Genomic DNA, 19,946 nt, shown 5'->3' with positions numbered 1-19,946 from the left:
TTTATTTGAAAATAAGTGTTCTAAAATTCTTGCTGATACATTTATTGAACTGAAATTAAGATGCAATAATAGAAGGCGTGAAACCCAATAGACTGTTACATTCCAATATGTAAACCCACATTTTTATGATCTAATGGACTTCCATTAAAAGTTTTTGCTGTGTACCTGTTAGAGATCCAGCTGCTGCTGCTGCTGGAATACAGTGTTATTGACTGCATTAAAATTAATTAGTATTTTAGGACGAGTCTCTCCTAAATTGCACATTTTTATGCTATAATATATATACATATTTATATTTATGCTATAATATATACATCCTGATATATACATTTTTACGAGAAATTTTCCTAATGTGACGCATACATTATTTTACCAGTATTATATGCATTATTCTGCACATTTTAGCCTAGGACATGTGGGATTTTTATTTTTTTTTACACATTACTAGAAAGCTGCACTGCAAAATTCGCAGAAGCGTGAATTTTCAAGGACAACTGTGTGCTAGTTTGTATAGTGTTCCAGGAGCTGCACAGTAAGTAAGTTTGCCTTTAAATGCAAAGCAAACCAGTTTCCTCCTTCATTCTGAGTACACACACAGGCACCCTACTCAAAATGCAGATGTTGGGGGAGTAAGGCCAGTGGGGCAGGAGATGTCAGGGCCTGTGCGTGTGACCCTGCTAACAATATTTTGCCCATGTGTTGCGGCAATGAGTGAAAGGGGTGATAAGGGCACAACTATTTGAAGATGGGGGGGGGAAGCCCCAACATGTACACATAACCTGCCTGCATAAGCCCAAGAGATTATTTGGATTCTAGCCTGAGTAATTAAACCCCAAATTTGTTTAAAGGAAACTGAACTATGAGATGAACTGACCTAGCCAAGTTCAAGGAAACAGCGCAGTAAATGGAAGGTATGGACAAAGGAATTCCTGGTATGCATTAATATATGTTAGAGCCTGCTAAGGTCATGTTAATGCAAATAGAGAGAACCAGTCATTATTCTTGTAATTTTATTTTTGTTACCAGCTGTTCAGTGGGTGATTTGCAAGATCAGTTTTATAATTAGTTAAAATCACACAGTTTCGCCTTCGAAGTGGGAAAAGTTGTAATGTCTGGATTTGAGGATACGATGTATGGCTTCTAAAAGGTATTTAAAATAAGCATGTCAATGTATTTGGGTATCAGATGCGCATAGTGTGACTCGGTTTCTTTCCCCCTTTTTCATTAGTAGCAACCACAAGCTTTTAAATGTTATTTGTGAAGTGTTTAAATTAGCACGAAACCCACCTCTGAGCACACATGCGAATACAAGTAAGACTTAAAAAATATTGTTTTGAAAAGACATGTGTCGTCCAGTTGCCGGCTTAGGATGCTGTCAAGAAATAATGTTTTTATTATAGTAGTTCAATTCGCATTCATTCTCACATGAAAGGTTTGGTAATGCCATATTCTCAGGTGCCAAGGCTACGCACAAATTCTAATGGGATCTTGCAAATGTTCGAATGCCTAAAATAGTCTTTGCTAGACCTGTACAAATTATTTTAAATTGCATAAATATTTTTAGTATGTCTGGCTTCTGACAGAACACTACTATATACATGAGGATGGCACTGGCTACTTTTTCCACTTCCCTTCCCTCCCTCCCCCTGGAAAATAACGAGCAATCTTTATTAGTTCACACACACTGGAGTTGCTTTTATGTACTGCGTGACATTTATCATCAGTTAAACATCATATGGATGGCGGGCTGAATTCACAAAGAAAGGCACTACAATCTGGAAGGGGATGGGCATAATCTCGCCCAAGGTTCCAGTGCTATTGCACACCTACTTGGGAGTAAGCCACATAAACTCTCTGGGCTTACTTCCAAGCAGATATAAGGGAATCTTAGAATTGGACAATACGTCAAAGGTCACCTAATCCAACCCCCTGTCTCTGCAGTCAATCCACAACACAGAAGCATCAGTGTGCATAGGACCACGCTGATAACCTAGGACACTTGATATCCAGAGTTTTAGTAAGGAACCTACAGTAATATTAAAAGCAATTCATGTTTTGAGAAATCTGCTGTTTGATTAACCTTGATAACCATCCAAAAGTGAAACAATTTCTCAAGCTTTTAAACCTGACTGGGACCCTTCCCACTCTGAGTTGTGGGCGAGGTGGAAATACTGTATTTTTTGCTCTATAAGACTCACTTTTCACCTCCTAAAAAGTAAGGGGAAATGTGTGTGCGTTTTATGGAGCGAATGCAGGCTGCACAGCTATCCCAGAAGCCAGAACAGCAAGAGGGATTGCTGCTTTCACTGTGCAGTGATCCCTCTTGCTGTTCCGGCTTCTGAGATTCAGAATATTTTTTTTCTTGTTTTCCTCCTCCAAAAACGAGGTGCGTCTTGTGGTCTGGTGCGTCTTATAGAGCGAAAAATACAGTAATCCACAAGGCTGATGTTACCTACGTATCACAGCAGCATTTGTGTGTGCACACACTGCAGCTACACTGCTATACCTGGCAACTTCTGCACAGCTCCCATAACCGTTATCTGCTGATAGGTTGTTCTGCTACTTTAGGATTCTTCTTCAATTTTAACAGAGGGTGTTTTACTGTGGTTTTCACTGATGTTTTATGTTCTAATGTCAAGATGCCACAAGGGCCCTCAGGAGCCATGTGATTGGTTATAAATTCCAAACAGGAATATTTCCCCCAACACGACACTGGTTGCTCCTTATCCCCCCGCCCCCACATATTACTAACCTATACAAACTGGGGCCGGATACCATCATGCTGTTTAGTTTTCTCCACTTTTTGCCGTTTTAAAACAATAATCATACCTTTTAAATAATGCAGTATAGAACAAAGAGAAAAACTACATATATAAGCCAAAGGTAATTGATGAAGGCTCAAGCATTTACATCAAAAACGAACTTGCCCACTTTGACATAGCAGAATTATATGTGTCTCTCCAGATAACCATGATATGTTAAAGGAATGATACTCCTTCAAAAGCATTGGTTCATGTAGTTTGTTCCAACAACTCCAACATGTTTGCAAAGCTGCTCTTTCATTTTTCCTCCCAACAATTTTCCTGTGTTTTATATATAGTGTAGCATACACAACAAATGTTTGGCAATCACAATAAAATATGATTCTGTGGGTGCAATCCTATCTGTAAGAACTGCCAGCTGAAGGGCAATAGGGTTTGGCAGGAGTCCTGCTGTATCAGCAGAACACCAGATATACAATGAAAAAATATGTCAGTGGAATTCTTTGGATATAGTGGATATAGTACCAGTGAAAATACAGCGAAAAATGGCTGAAAAGGGCTACCCCTATGGGTGGGCCATGAGTGGCACAGCAGCGAACAGTTATGCCAAATCCTACACGTCTTCAATTCACACTCCTGTCAATGGAGCAAATTTACACCAACCAATGTTCTACAGTGGTACCTCGGGTTACAGACGCTTCAGGTTACAGACTCCGCTACCCCAGAAATAGTACCTTGGGTTAAGAACTTTGCTTCAGGATGAGAACAGAAATCTCACGGTGGCAGCGAGAGCCCCATTAGGTAAAGTGGTACCTCAGATTAAGAACAGTTTCAGCTTAAGAATGGACCTCCAGAACGAATTAAGTTCTTAACCCGAGGTACCATTGTACTTGTGTGCTTTCTTCTTACCATCTCAGGCTAAGCATCTTTTGGCTGTTCCACCAGGATAATGTGAATGTCAGATCACTCTGTACAGCTGCAATCCTATATCCACAGTTGCGAGTGTGGTGCTGATAACGCCAAGGCTGCAGGTTCGATTCCCATATGGGGCAGCTGCATATTCCTGCATTGCAGGGGGTTGGACTAGAGCAGTGTTTCCCAAACTTGAGTCTGTTTTTGGACTACAACTCCCATCAACCCAAGCTAGCAGGCCAGTGGTCAGGGATGATGGGAATTGTAGTCCCAAAACAGCTGGAGACCCAAGTTTGGGAAACACTGGACTAGATGTTCCTTGGGGTTCCTTCCAACTCTGCAATTCTATGATTCTGTGACCTGAGATCAAACCTCACTGAACTTGCTAGAATTCATTTCTGAGTAAATATGTGAAGGCTTGTACTGTAAGCCTTGGACCACAAGCTTAACATGAGCCAACAGTGTGATGCAGCAGCAAAAAAAGCTAACACTATTCTAGGCTCTGTCAACAGGAGTATAGTGTCTAGAGCAAGGGAAGTACAGTGGTACTTCGGGTTAAGAACTTAATTCGTTCTGGAGGTCCGTTCTTAACCTGAAACTGTTCTTAACCTGAGGTACCACTTTAGCTAATGCGGCCTCCTGCTGCCGCCGCATGATTTCTGTTCTCATCCTGAAACAAAGTTCTTAACCTGAGGTACGATTTCTGGGTTAGCGGAGTCTGTAACCTGAAGCGTCTGTAACATGAAGCATCTGTAACCCGAGGTACCACGGTAATAGTATGACTCTATTCTGCCTTGATACACCTGGAACACTGTGTCTAATTCTGGGCGCCACAATTTAAGAATGATGTTGACTAACAGGATTTATGCAGAGGAGGGCAACTAAGATGACCAAGGATCTGGAAAATAAACCTTACGAGGAACACTTGAAGGATCTGGGTACATTTAGCCTGGAAAAGAGGAGACTGAGAGGAGATAGGATAGCCACTGCTCTTGAAGGTAGGACATAAGGCAATGGCATCAAGTTACAGTAAAGGAGATTCTGACTAAACATTCAGAAAAGCTTTCTGACAGTAGGAGCTGTTCGACAGTGGGATGGTCTCCCTTGAGAGGTTGTGGACTCTCCTTCCTTGGAGATTTTTAAGCAGAGGTTGGGTGGTCATCTGTCATGGATGCTTTAGCTGAGATTCCTGCATTGCAGGGGGCTGGAATAGATGACCCTTGGGTCCCTTCCAACTCTATGATTCTATGATTCAAAGCAAAAGAAGACTCCCAGCAGTGATATTTGTAATAACCACAGCTTTGGGACTTTTAGAACTTTGCAACATACACATTTCTTAGCTTATAATCAGTTTACAATGCACAGCCTATTTAGGGAAATTGTATGAATGATTGATGCATGCGTATGCTTAATGCACATAAATGCATATTATAATTCTTTTAAACATTACTTCTATCAAAAAGTAATTAAGTCCGCAGGTTAATGGCATCCTGTTTTATGCCGGTTCTTGGAATTATCTGCTGGGGAAAAGCTTGCCAGAGGAACACCTTTGCAAATCTGACTCTGAAGCCAAAACAAATTTACTGAGATTAAAAAGCGATCCACTTAATTGCACGTATTAAAGAACAGAATTCTCACCATATGTATCAATAATTTCGGTTTTAAAGCCTCAGAGTTCCATTAAAAAAAAAGGGGGGGGGGGAGAGGCAAAGTAACAGTAGAAATGTATGCCTCTGAAAGAGATGCCAATGTGATGTTTTTTCTTCTTCAGCCAAGGAGTATTTTGCTTGGCTCAACAGTACTTGGGTTAGAGAGAGAGAGAGAGAGAGGGAAAAAACACTTGCCGGCAGCCTAATCCAGAAAGATTTAATAAGCTGGGCTGAAGATGCTGTTGCTATTTGGCACATCACAATTACGGTATGGCACACAGCAGAGAAAAAAAACCTTGACCACAGATTTAGTTTGGCTGCTGTTGCCAACTCTTTTGGCTACATCTGCTGCTTTAAGCCAACCAACTGCATGTTTACAGAGTGTGGTTTCAGCTGAGGTGTTAAAAAGACTTGGGTTGGCTGCCTAGCTGAAATTTATATTGAGTTAAAGATGTGACCGTTCATGTCTACCATAAGTGCACATCGTATCTACTGGCAGGCAAAAGGCCTCCCTCCTCTGCCTCCTGCGGCGAACAACAGTAACTTCAAAAGCACACATTGCGGCTTTCTTTCAAATTGGCAATAAGCAGTTCTAAGCATGTGGTGACAATATGAAATGCTAGGCACCAGCTGCCTGTCTCCCACTTATTAAGGCCATTTTGTATTGGTATAGACTACAGCTCCCCTGATCAATTGAGGCGATTTTCTGCTCTGAAATGCCGTATCAGAATCCTGAAAACACTTTTATGTACAGTGGTACCTTGGTTTACAAACGTAATCCGTTCCAGAAGTCTGTTGTTAAACCAAAGCGTTCTTAAACCAAGGCGAGCTTTTCCATAGCAGCGGGGGACTCAATTTACAAATGGAACTCACTCAACATGTTCTGCTTCCAAGGCAAAGTTCATAAACTAAGCTGTTCTTAAACCAAGGTACCACTGTATCTGCTTCTTATAGTTTCAGACTTATAAGAAGAAGAACTTGACACTAGCACAAGCGAGCTTAGATCGTATGGAAGTCCACAGCGTTAGCCCAATAATGAGGTAAAGTAAAGGTAAAGGGACCCCTGACTGTGAGGTCCAGTTGCAGAAGACTCTGGAGTTGCGGTGCTCATCTTGCTTTACTGGCCGAGGGAGCCGGCGTACAGCTTCCAGGTCATGTGGCCAGCATGACTAAGCCGCTTCTGGTGAACCAAAGCAGCACACGGAAACGCCATTTACATTCCCGCCAGAGTGGTACCTATTTATCTACTTGCACTTCTTGTTTTCGAACTGCTAGGTAGGCAGGAGCAGTGCTATTTTTCTAGAAAAATAGGTACCGGAACTCACCATGAATGCTTCTATTTGAGGCACCATGAAGGCACCGATTTGAGAGGTTCTGGAACTGAGCTCTGGTGAGTTCCAGATGAAAAAAAGCCCTGAGATGGAATGAGACAATTTTCATGTGGAGACAAAGCTCTTCACTGCCAACTCCTCTTACTCTAAGTCAAGCATGTTGGCTTGCCCCCATGATTGAGGGGGCTGTTGTTGTGCGGCATGCGCATGCATGTCACGTGATGTGCTAACATCTTGCACAAATGCCATATGACTTGCACACGTGCACACCATAGTCATGGGATATTGAGGCCCCCCAAGATGGTGCCCCTCCTCTGAGGAAGGAACAAGGGGGTACTTCAAAGTGAGGCCTTCTGGGTTGGGCAGCCAAGAGAGAACTGCTGCCACAGTTTGCCATGGTGGCTAGAACAGCTGCTTTGAACCCAGGTGGATAAAAATCAATGATTTAAAAATAAATAAAAACGGATTTTTAAAATTTAAATCAGATTTTTTTTATTTAGAAAAGGGTTTTTTAAAATGTAAATTGGATTTTTAAAATAAAATGCTTTTGGAGGAAAAATATTTCTAAAGATAGTTTTTCATTCACGTTACATTATAGTTCAAAGGCTATTCATCAGGAAATAAGGATTTGTTTTAAGTTTTTCATGTGTGCTAAAACTCAGTCAAAGTTTTTTTTTTTTAAAAAAGTTCAACCACATCAGTTAACAAACATGGATACATATGCTATAATGTTATTGTTTTAGTTCAATACATTGTTTAAATTGTTATTAAGGAAGCAGAAAAGTTGTTCAAATATAAACAGTGAACTTATTAAACCTCACAATAATTTCATAATTATCGGTCTACGTATTTCGAATAGTATAACCAAATCAGCAATTTTTTATATAACTGTAAAAACTACTCCGAAAAATTATTATTCCAAAGATGAAGCCTTCATCTGGTTGTAAATATTAAGATTATACCAGCAAGAATGAGTATTTCTGTAAAAAAAAAAAAGTCTGAAATCAAGTCTCACTGACCAGTGATTTAAATCAATTCAGTTTAAATCTAATCCACCCTGCTTTGAACATATTGTAAAGAAATGTCACAAGAAACTATCCATAAAGTTTAAAACAGGGGGGTTTTCTATAGCAGCAGCAGCAGCAGCAGCAGCAGCAAACCGTGGCTGCTGAAGCCTCTTTTGACCACCTTGCTGAAAAGATCTCCCTCTGCAGGCCCCCTTTAGCCCTTTCTCAAAATGAGGCAAGACAGCGAAGAGGCAGGGGGGAAGTGGAGAAACAGTTGGCGCTGCTACTGATGGCATGCCAAAGCAAGGGGGAGTTTTAAACCAGTGAGGGCACTGGGAGGTGCAAGGAAGAGGATGTCACAGTGCTGTAAAGCAGAGGATGGAGCAGGTCGCTCATTGGGCCTAGAGAGCCATGTGGTACAGAGAGCAGCTGGGCAGTTCTACTGAGCTGATGGAGAGAGAATCTATGCACACATGTGAGCATGTTTGTGCCTGTATATATATGCACATGCTCGTTTTATTTATTTATTTCCACAAGTCTGTATACTGCTTAATCCCAGTCATCTCTAAGAGCTGAACAGGAGTCCAAATACAATATATCTATGTGAGGGGCAATGCATAACAAGTTTTAATACAAATGACAGCAGCTTGGACTCCTCAGTGCTGGAGGAATTTGATCTTTCCAAACGGCAATATGAACTGACTGATCCACACCTTCCAGACTAACTTGCGGTTCAGAACGTACGTTATTCATCATGTCTCTCTCTCCCCCCCCACTTTCTAAATATCCCAACAGCTCAAAAACGTAGCACAATACATTTTTAAAGGCACACTGTGCTTAGAAATGCATAGTTTGAGAGAAAACATTTAGGCATGCATTATTTTGAAGAGACAATCTGTTTAAAATATATATTTAAATATGTATTATGAATATATATAAACACAGTTTAATGAGGAAGTGGGTCAAAGAGAACTTTTTGTGAGCATATGGGAAAGTTGCATGCGCCAGAAGTTCACCCATCTCTACTTTTTTTATATTCTAAGGTCTCAGAATCCACTTTGAAGAACAAAGCTAAACAAAACACACCATTAAATATACGCTGCAAGAGAATCAAATATTCAGGCACTTGGGAAGCAAACTCACTAGGATTCCTTCAGCCTAGTGTCATATCCATCCATTTCTACAAGCACCCAATGGCACCGACCATTTTTGCACCTCCTTCCACTCCGCCAAATATTTCCTCATAACTTGCACCTAAAAGCAACCTTTCACGTACGCAATTCTACTGCTAACGTTCAAGTATTCCAGCTCAGTCTCCTCTCGCAATATCCTATGCCCAATATCCAGAGGCGTACCTAGGCTCTCTTGAACCCTTGGCAAGAAGATATATTGGCACCTCCCCTGTCCCTTGCTCCCTTGGCAATCGCTGTCTCTCTCCATCTTTCCTCATGATTTCTGAGGCACCGCCTGGACCAACCTATCTAACCCCTATCCAATCAAGACACAAAAAATCAACTGAGTCAGCCATGCTCTGAACTTGTTTGTAGCAGACACGTAATCACATGACCAGAAAGGAATTATTTGGATTGTCCTCAGAGGCCAGCAAACGAAGAGCATAATAATCTTTTCAGCAGACAATATATACAATATGTTTTCAATATTTTACCATTTTGGCTTCTGAGTGCATTGGAGGGACTTGTGGTGAAGCACACGGGTTGCTGAGGTTTGGGCCTTGCATTCCCATTATGTTGGTGTTCATAGACATCTGTCGTTCCATCTTGAGAAGGATAAAGAGCAAAATAAATCAGATGGTATTTGAAAGGTAAGATAAATTTTCCAAAGGCTTTCTACAAGCAGGCAAAGGCGAGGCTCATTGTGTCCATGCAGGATGGCCATCACTTTTTGCTGGCTGTATTTATCTGCTTTCAGAAAATATAGCCAGTAACTTTGTTTTGTCCAACAATCAATAGAAAACTGCCTCTTCACCAGAAGAACAAATTAGTCACCTAGGCTTGAGACTTTCAATAATGATTTTCCCTTGCTTTTAGAAAACAACACACTGGGTTAAGTGGCTTTTAAAACATCACTGTATAAAATTATGGCTGATGCTGTCAGGGCAGCCCAAACTAACTTGTTTAAGATATATGTATAAAATGTATGATCTAGGGGGGTTGGAAATGGGAGGCTTTTCCCAATGGAGCTGTTGAATCTGACAGCGGGGGGTGGGGGGGAATTCACATGCCTGCCTTAGACTACTGCAGCACAACGTTATTTAAATACTCAGTTCATGTAGCAAAACAAAAATGATGTTCCTGAAAATCACATTGCAGGAGAAATGCTCAAGAATTGTTTACTTTAAAAAGCGTTGTGTTATTTTCAGTGAAACAATACTGTTTCTTTCTATTCATTTACTTTTTATTATTTTTCTTATGTGGCATAACAAACATAGCCAGTCAAAAATTTAACAGAAGAGAAAAAGAACATGACAGAATCTAAGCTATAACCAGCCAAACAGAATCAGGAAACAAAAATACCAAGAGGTTTTTATGTGCAGACCTCTTAATTTCTTCTTCTTCTAACGGATGCAGAGATACAGTAATGAAATTGAAAACGGTGCATACTTGATTTATATCAGCATTTACATTAAATTAGAAAACAATATAGTTTCTAAGAAGTCTGGCCTTTCTGGGGGACAGGTGGCAAAAGCACTTTGAATCACCAAACCACCAAATAATACACACACACACACACACACACAGAGAGAGAGAGAGAGAGAGAGAGAGAGAGAGAGAGAGAGAGAGAGAGAGAGAGATAGCAGCCATACTTACGGGCATCAAAACAGCAGAGGAACCAGGCATTGTAGGATTTGGTAGAGTCCCAGGCATAGAGGCAGGCATTGGCTGTCGTTGCCGGTTGTGTAGTTGCAGTAATGATGATAATGAGCCTGGGACAGGCCTAGTAAAAAAGGGGAGAGAGAGAAAAAGGAACTGAGACATATTAAGGAAAAAATGATCACACTCAATTTCAAAATAAATGTCAAAACTCAAAACCCATCTGGTATTTGAACTTTAAGTTCAGTGAAATTTTCTCATTTCAGAGTTGGAAAGGATGGCAGAAAGTTTTGGGGGAAGACTTAATGCATAATCAGTTTGATTTTTTTAACTGTATCAAAGTCTCTGAAAAATGTCCTGCAAAAGCATAAATTTGAGACGGAAGCTGCAATCCTACATTTACTTACGTGGGTGTAAATCCCATCAAACTCTTCTGAGTAGGCATGTATAGGATTGTGCACTTATTTCCTTATATTACACGTATAGGATTGTGCACTTATCTCCTTATTTTATGGTGATTTTTCTTGAACCTCCAGTACTGTGCTCTGAATTCAGCATTGTTTTTGACTGAATATGAGCAGTGAATAATATTTTTTTATTTATTTGCATGAGGAACATGACTCTTCTAAACCTAAATTTCAGCTCTTAAATCCCCTCAACTGAACTTGGGATCCAGACTGGCCAATATGGAGAGTGAGCTCTCCACAAAATATCCAAGACCCAAGTCGTTCAGAGTATGTATGATTCAACAGCACCAACAATTTCAGTACAATGATATTGAACTTGAGTATTTTGCAGTTGTTACTTAAGCATATCCTCCAACATCCCTCAGATGAAAATAGGGGAATTCTATCCTACATCAGTGTTCTCCCCCCCCCCACCTCCCACTGCTGATGGAATTTAGGAAAAGGGCGGGGTTGGCTGAGCTGACACAATGCCTGTCACCAAGAGGAGTATGTGACAATACTGTACTGGCAAATGTCTTGGTTATATGTGGGAGCCTTAGATGATACAGTGGAACCTTGGTTCTTGAACTTACTCTGTTCCGGTAGTCCGTTCGACTCCCAAAATGGTTTGAAAACCAAGGCGCGGTTTCCGATTGGCTGCAGCAGCTTTCTGCACACAATTGGAAGTTGCGGAAGCCACATTGGACGTTCGGCTTCTGAAAAACGTTTACAAACCGCAACACTCATTTCGGGGTTTGCAGCGTTTGGGAGCCAATTTGTTTGGGAGCCAAGCCGTTCGATTACCAAGGTACCACTGTATACGGCAAAACTGTGATGCTTCCATCAGCCTGCCTTGGGTGTCAGAGGAGGTACCCAGGCTGGATGTTTACAAAATGGCACTTCTGCACCAGCAATGTAGTCCCTGTGATTGAGGGCTATGACTGCCAGAGGGCCCCCGTGTAGCTGTGTGAACTGGCCCCCCTTAAACTGCTCCTGACAGCACTATCACCGTAGTTGGGTACCGGCTGGGGGAGCTGAGGAGCGCAGCGGCAGCAGCTGGTGCCCTGCCCCCTCTCTTCCTTGTGGGTCCCGCTGTGTCACCGTGAAGGGCTGGGTGGCCTCCCCCTGCCCCACTCCTTTCCCCCTCCCTTTGCCCACTTGCAGAATCCGGGACTCTGCATGACGTAGCGAGAAGCCGTGACGGCTTCAGGGTTTTCATGACGGCCCCAGCATTTTCTGGGCAGTTGGAGGCTACGTTGAAGGCTTTATTGATCCTCAACTAGTTCCAGATTAGTTTACTGAAAAATATGGACAATTAAATAGTTTGTTTCCCTTGACTGTTTTCCACACCCTGAGCCACACCACCAGCTGATATTTAAACATTTCTTGGCTTAAAGGCCAGCTTGGAAATGCTAAGCTTCGGAGTAGCTGCTGGCTGAAAGAAAAAACCCAAAACCAAATTCTGCTTTGTATGCCCAGGCCTTTCTTTGCATGCACATCAAGGGGTTCATGGTGCTATGGCTTTAAACTGCAGTAAACTCTACCTCTGAACAAGGCATTTTCAGATTGCCTTGAGCCTTAAAAAAAATCAAATCTAACATTTGTGACTCAATGAAACTATATTTTTGTGTAAGGGAGAGCTGATTCTCAAGGTGACTGACATAAAACAAGCAGCCCCCAGATAACTTTCTGGAGCCCCACAGCCAGTCCTTTCTGCACTGCTTACAGACCCTTTATAGAGCTCTCTACCTTCATAATAAACTTAGGTGTTAGGCCATTTGACAGAAACTTGTTTTGGCTTGACTTCTGCCGTTTGCACAGGTAATCCTCAAGAGCCCATATGGTTGGAATTTTACTTACATGTTCCAGAGCCAAAATGTTTTCTGAAATTGATTTAATGAGCCTGGGAATAGGGGTCTCGGGTAAAAAGGAAATTATTTGTGTATATTAAAAAAATAGCAAATAAGCTACTTTGCTGTCCTCACTCTCACCCTCGGCTCTGCTTAGCTTTGCAAGTCTGCATCTGCTTTGCAGTTGGGAAAATTACTGTTTTCGTTGGGGATCCCCCCTCCCCCTTGTAGCACCTTGGAACCTTCCAGGTTTCTCCTGGATGGAGGGAGAAAAAACAAAACACCCCACACTTTTGAATTTCAGGCCGCAATTTTGTCTGTGCTCGCTAACAAAAGTATTAAATAATTGTGCACGCACAGTCTAAATTGGCAGGGATAAGTATGGGGACTACATGGGCTCCCTCTGCCTTTACGATGACAGGTCCAATGAAACAGTGCACCTGACACCCAAGAAATTTTGTTTCTGGAATCCAGAAGTAAATAGCCTGGAAGGAAGAGGCAAAGTTCAGAAGAGGAGCCTTGTTAGCTGGTATTAGTGAAACCTCAAAGATCACCTCCATTATATTTGCAAAGCATCAACAGTGTTCTGGGTACTGTGCAGATCACATTGAGGATATAGATCATCTAGACTGGCCACAAAGCTTGAAGTCTACTGCTGTGGTGCCATCTTGTACCACCTGCAAAAAGGTTGCTGTTGCATCCTAAAATAATGTCAGGCAGCCAGCATCTGAATTATTTGCATATGTAAAAAAGGTTTATTAACATTTTTCTTCTAGGCCCTTGAATGAATAAATAATAGTTATGTGATCCTCCTTTACCCTTACTTTCCCTTTTTGCTTCCCCTATCCAAGCCACTATTTCCCAATGAAAATAGCGCTCCTTGCTCTTTTAAACAATAATGTTGCAATTGATACATTATCATCATGTAGTTCTCTCTCTCTCTCTCTCTCTCTCTCTCTCTGTGTGTGTGTGTGTGTGAGAGAGAGAGAGAGAGAGAGAGAGAGAGAGAGAGAGAGAGAAAAGAGCTACATCTTCCTTCTTCCCCAGTCCTAGAATACAAATACATTATTGCCTAATTTTAAGCCTGGACCCATCTGGTATATATGACATTTTGGAGTGAAATCACTTTCTTGATTCACACAGTTGAATTTTAGTATAAAGGCGCATAAGCTTTCCTTGAAACCTGGTTTTTAACTGCACAAATATTTTCAATAATTGTCAAAGTGATTATGTATATCAGTATTAACTTCCCAAACAAAGCAGAAGTTTTCCTCTTTAAAATGAGAAGGCAAATTACAGTAGACTCATGAAAACAAAGACCCAACAGTCTCTCCAGTGCAGGCTTGTTACCATGAGCTAATAATTCCAGACTTTAAGCAAGCAGAGTCTCCTTTTCTTAATAATTGTATGCCTCTGGGCAAAGCATTTCTACTAAAAACTATTGAGGCATGGAACAAGGCAAGGTGTGTGAGCTAATGTGGGATTGTTGAACCACTAAACCAACTCTTGTGGCACCCAGCCTGCTCTGCACTGACAGATTATTTCTCCACATACACTTGTAAAAACACACTGCTTAAGGTTAAAAACCTGCTTAAGCTTTTCTTTTCAATTAAAATGTCAAAGATGACAGGACGTGCAATCGCTGTCCCCCAACAGGATGATGGATGCGAAGGTGAGAGTTACAGCTCCTCCTCCTTTAGAGACAGTTGCCTGTTGATGGAGAAGTGGTCCTGTATGGTCCTCCCCTCCCGGTACCCATAACAAAGAGTTACTGTGCCAGGCCTATCTTCCATAACATTTGATAAGCCAAATAACCATAAACTAGGACTTCTGTTAGGCCAGGGATGGGGAAATCTGTGGCCCTCCTGATATTGGTGGACTCCAGTTTCCATTAGCCCCAGCCATCATGGCCAATGGCCAGGTATGATGGCAGCTGCAGTTCAACAACATCTGTAGGACTTCAGGTCCCTCATCCTTGTAGCAGGCACACATGTCTCCTGTGCTTCCAACTGGGTATGGCATGGCTGCACTCAAGTGGAAGCATGAGAAGCATCTTTGGCAAGGACCTAGAACATCACCAAATGAACAGTAGCAATCCAGGTGAGCTGGTTGCACAGTGTTTGCTGCTCCCGCAAGGCTCCAATCAAGCCACTTGGGAGCAAGCACTGTGAAGCACATTGCACATGTGTGTTGAGAAGATTAAGTGACAGCTGCTGGAGACTGGTTCATTGGGTCCAATGGGGCACTGCCCCACCCCTTGGCTAGCCCCCATTTGCCTGTTTACTCACTTGTAACCAGTCCAGGGGATCACACAACCTGTCAGCTCCCTCTCATTCTCCCCATCCTCCACCTCAGTGTCATCCTTGCAGAACTCAGCAGGAAATAGGATGGGGACAAAAACAGAATTACCGTACTTTTCTATGTATTAAACGCTCCTATGTATAAGAGGTCCCCTCTTTTTTGGGACTCCAAATTGAGAAAATGGTGGGAAATTGCCCAGAGTTGTTGAGCTTTCGTTTGCATGCTCGCCAACAGCAAACGCCAATCGCCTGCCCAATTGCCACAGCAGCCAATAGCCTGCAGAACTTGCAGCAACAACCAATAACCTGCCAAAACGCCGCTGACAATCTCTGGCTCACAGCAGCCACCAGTCGCCCGTCCAACCTCACCACTACCCATGTATAAGACGACCCCAATTTTTAAGCTTCAAGAAAATAACCTGGTCTTATACACGGAAAAATATGGTAGCTGTTTCTGCCTGTCATTGGCTCTGACTACACCTAATCATGGGACACGGGTGGTGCTGTGGGTTAAACCACAGAGCCTAGGACTTGCTGATAAGAAGCTCGGTGGTTCGAATCCCCACGATGGGGTGAGCTCCTGTTGCTCAGTCCCTGCTCCTGCCAACCTAGCAGTTCGAAAGCACGTCAAAGTGGAAGTAGATAAATAGGTACTGCTCCTGCGGGAAGGTAAACAGCGTTTCTGTGCACTGCTCTGGTTCGCCAGAAGTGGCTTAGTCATGCTGGCCACATGACCCGGAAGCTGTATGCCGGCTCCCTTCGCCAATAAAGCGAGATGAGCACCACAACCCCAGAGTCGGTCACGACTGGACCTAATCATAGAATCATTGAATTGTCAAGCTGGAAGGGACCACAAGGGTAATCTTGTCCAACCCCTGCAATGCAGGAATCTTTTGCCCATTACCCTGAAATTAAGATTCTCATGTTCTACCAACTGAGTTCCTTGCTTTTCACCCTACCAGTCACAATGGGCACCAGCCACCAATGGTAACAGTGCACAAATGTGTTAGCAGGGTTGTCATAGACAAGGTGTCAGGCTTATACTAGAAGACCTTGATTCGATTCCCTGCTTTGTCATGAAGCTCACTGGGAGACCATGGGCCAGTCATTATCTCTGAACCTAATTTATTTCACAAAGTCAACGGGAGCAAATAAAAGACATAATCCCATGTACAGGATCTTTAGCCCTTGGAGGAAGGAACGAGTCCCAAAATCGACATAACCATTAGCTGTATTTCCAGTATTCAGTACAGGAGAGTCGTTGCTCATGAGGACAAAATGGCACCGTCCATGCACAAGAGGGAGGTATCAATAGGGCTTGGGGGGAACCTCAAAATCCTGTTTAGAAAAAATGCTAATGGGGAACCACCACCCCACAAAGCCCAATGAGGTTTGAGCATGTTAACTGGAAAGCTAACTGGCTGTTTATGGAGAGGGACAGTGGAATATCAGGAAGAAGGGGTTTTCCAATAGCATGACCAGGCTGCTGCAACATTTTGTTGCAAATAATTAGGATAACCATGCCATAGCAGTTGGTACTTGTCCCTGTATTCTTCCATTCCCATCCCCAAAAAGAAATCACCACTATACAGCGGTACCTCAGGTTACATACGCTTCAGGTTACAGACTCCGCTAACCCAGAAATAGTGCTTCAGGTTAAGAACTTTGCTTCAGGATAAGAACAGAAATTGTGCTCCGGTGGCGCAGCGGCAGCAGGAGACTCCATTAGCTAAAGTGGTTCTTCAGGCTAAGAACAGTTTCAAGTTAAGAACGGACCTCCGGAACGAATTAAGTACTTAACCCGAGGTACCACTGTACACAGCAAAGGGCACTTGTGTGATAACAGATCTGTGAGCAGCACAATGGATCACACCTGACAAATGCTGAATACCTGACTTATCCGTTTAACATTTTAATAGAAAAGTTCATCATTTATGAATGGGAACCAATTTGGCAGCAAAAAGGCTACCTTAAAGCCCTGCATACAAATGCATTTACTCACACCTCGTAGGTCTCTGCATGTACATTTCTTTTCTAAACACTCCCCCTCCCGTTCCCTTCCCCCCCCCACCACATACATACTCTCTCACTTGTATACAAAACCCTTCCAATGTGAAGCTTTAACAAAGTGATTCTATTTGTGCAGCAAAGCATATAAAAGTCTGCGTTCCTTCCCAGTCACAATTTGGGCTTGCTCCATTCCCTTTCAAGTGCTGCATTGAACATGAACTTGCAGCTGATTCTGAGGGTTGGAGTCCATTTGTTTTCACATCAATGAAATTAATTTCCATTGGAAACTGCATCTAAGGCATTTAATCAAAATGGGCCTTAAAATAATTCTGAAAAGCTCATCTGTCTCCAATCTATATAGTGTTTTAAAAATTGGACATGTGCCCTGCAGTAATATTGCACTTTACAAAGCTTAATGCTCTGCACTTCTGAGTATCGGTTACATCAAGGCTCTGGTAAATTAAAGCAGACTCATATTCTTATTTACATTGATTTATAAATATATAGACAAAACTGAAGTAACTATGCCCCCGGGTTGAACAAAGTGGAATTTGAACATTCTTGTTTGGGGGTTCAGAGGTATTTTAACATTTCAGACAGAGTTCACTGTAGCTAAAATGTGTGTAAAGAAGCATTGCTCTTTAACTGAAAAACATTTTCAGGACAGTGCGGTTCTGAAGTGAAGAGCTGTGCAAGGAAAGAGGTAAAGTGGTACCTCAGGTTAAGAACTTAATTAGTTCTGGAGGTCCGTTCTTAACCTGAAACTGTTCTTAACCTGAGGTACCACTTTAGCTAATGGGGCCTCCCGCTACCGCCACCACACAATTTCTGTTCTCATCCTGGAGCAAAGTTCTTAACCCGAGGTACTATTTCTGGGTTAGCAGAGTCTGTAACCTGAAGCGTCTGTAACCTGAAGCGTCTGTAACCCGAGGTACCACTGTATTTAATACTGTCCCCACCAGTCATTTTTCTGCTAAAATTCATGGTCAAGCTGCTCCTGCCCCCATGGGAAAGGTTTACAACTGTAACCCTGAGGAAGAAAATGCAGCTGGGGAAACAGTGCTTTGGAGTCGACAAGCAGCGAGTGAGTAAAGGGTTAAGCCAGGGGTCAGCAAACCTTTTCAGCAGGGGGCCGGTCCACTGTCCCTCAGACCTTGTGTGTGGGGGGGTTCGGACTATTTTTTTTGGGGGGGGGAATGAACGAATTCCTATGCCCCACAAATAACCCAGAGATGCATTTAAATAAAAGCACACCTTCTACTCATGTAAAAACATGCAGTCCAGATTTAGAAGGCGATTGGGCCTTAGTTTGCCTACCCATGGGTTAAGCACTCCACCCACCCACCTCCACTCAAACTCATGTCCTTCCGAAGCTGCTTTTCACTTGAAGAAGAAGCCAGTCATCTTAAAAATAATGGGTTAGAACCCAACTTAACAATGTAAGATGAGAGTTTCATTGAAGGAAGAATGGCTTTTGAAAATGATGCGGAATATGTGGAATGCGCAAGATTAAAAGCAAAGATTAGAGGCCAAAATGATGGAAAATTCCTCAAGGACCTTTTATTGAGTATTTAAAGAACGATTATAGCAAAGATGAAAACGCGAGAAGCATTTGAAATGTGAGCGTTGGTGCTAATTATTAAGATAAATAGGTTAAAATGGATGTATTGAATAGCATATGCGAAATATATGCAGCATCCGAGGGTAGATATTGAAACCATGGAAGGGGAGGACGGGAAGCCAATGGACAAAGTAATTTATGGTCTTTTTGTGGTTTTTTTGTGTGTGTGAAAAATAAACAAATAAGCTTCCCACCCCCCAAAAAGAACATAAGATGTGTATGCTGGATCTGGCCCATCGAGTCCAGCATCCTGTTCTCACAGTGCCTGACCAGGCGCCTGCAGAATGCCTGCAAGCTGGACATGCGCAGAACAGCCTACCTGAGACTCCCAGCAACTTTTGAGTACAGCGGTACCTCGGGTTACAGGCGCTTCAGGTTACAGACTCCGCTAACCCAGAAATCGTACCTCGGGTTAAGAACTTTGCTTCAGGGTGAGAACAGAAATTGCACAGCGGCAGCGGGAGGCCCCATTAGCTAAAGTGATACTTCAGGTTAAGAACAGTTTCAGGTTAAGAACGGACCTCCGGAATGAATTAAGTTCGTAACCAGAGGTACCACTGTAGTATGCTTCAGTTGTTTTAAGGCTTTTGTGTTTCCGGCTCAGGCTCCTTTGGGAGGAAGGGCAGGATATTTTTTTAAATAATAATTTTATTTTTTTAAAAAAAGAATGATCTGATGAGTGAACCTCAGCAAGGGGTAGCCCAAAAGTGGTGTATTCAGTCAGATGGTACAGAGGTAGTTTCATCGCAAGAGCTGGAACTAAGAGGAACTAAAGCCAAGGACAGCTCAGCAGTAGCCAGCGAGGCAGCCCAAACACAGCAGGGAAAACCTGTACAGTGGTACCTCAGGTTACAGTCGCTTCAGGTTACAGACTCCGCTAACCCAGAAATAGTACCTCAGGTTAAGAACTTTACTTCAGGATGAGAACAGAAATCATGCGATAGCTGTGCGGCGGCAGCGGGAGGCCCCATTAGCTAAAGTGGTACCTCAGGTTAAGAACAGTTTCAGGTTAAGAACGGACCTCCAGAACGAATTAAGTTCTTAACCCGAGGTACCACTGTACACACATTGAAATCAGTAGGACTTAACTACTCTAAGCATGGGTCAACTACTCTTAAGCATGATTAAATCTGGATCCAACTCATTTTTTTGGGGGGGGGAGCTGAAAGGGCGTCTAGTTTGTGTGTAACATGTACTTTCCCCCTCATGAACAAGATAACTTGGCAC

At 42.5% G+C, this 19,946-nt stretch overlaps 1 protein-coding gene across 8 annotated transcripts in view; it reads right to left on the bottom strand.

The window, feature by feature from the left end:
• Nucleotides 1-19,946, bottom strand: part of CREB5 (cAMP responsive element binding protein 5) — a 268,057-nt gene that overhangs the window by 69,092 nt on the left and 179,019 nt on the right. For all 8 annotated transcript variants that reach the window (XM_081882227.1, XM_081882226.1, XM_081882229.1 and 5 more), the window contains 2 exons: nucleotides 10,490-10,616; nucleotides 9,328-9,438 (listed from right to left, as the gene is read on the bottom strand). In XM_081882227.1, the coding sequence (XP_081738353.1) occupies nucleotides 9,328-9,438; nucleotides 10,490-10,616 (238 nt within the window). The remainder of the gene's footprint in view (nucleotides 1-9,327; nucleotides 9,439-10,489; nucleotides 10,617-19,946) is intronic.

This window comes from Podarcis erhardii, assembly GCF_964252035.2.
Source record: "Podarcis erhardii genome assembly, chromosome: 12".
Lineage (NCBI taxonomy): Eukaryota > Metazoa > Chordata > Lepidosauria > Squamata > Lacertidae > Podarcis > Podarcis erhardii.
Note: the sequence above shows the minus strand (reverse complement) of the source record. Positions and strands in the feature narration are given on the sequence as shown.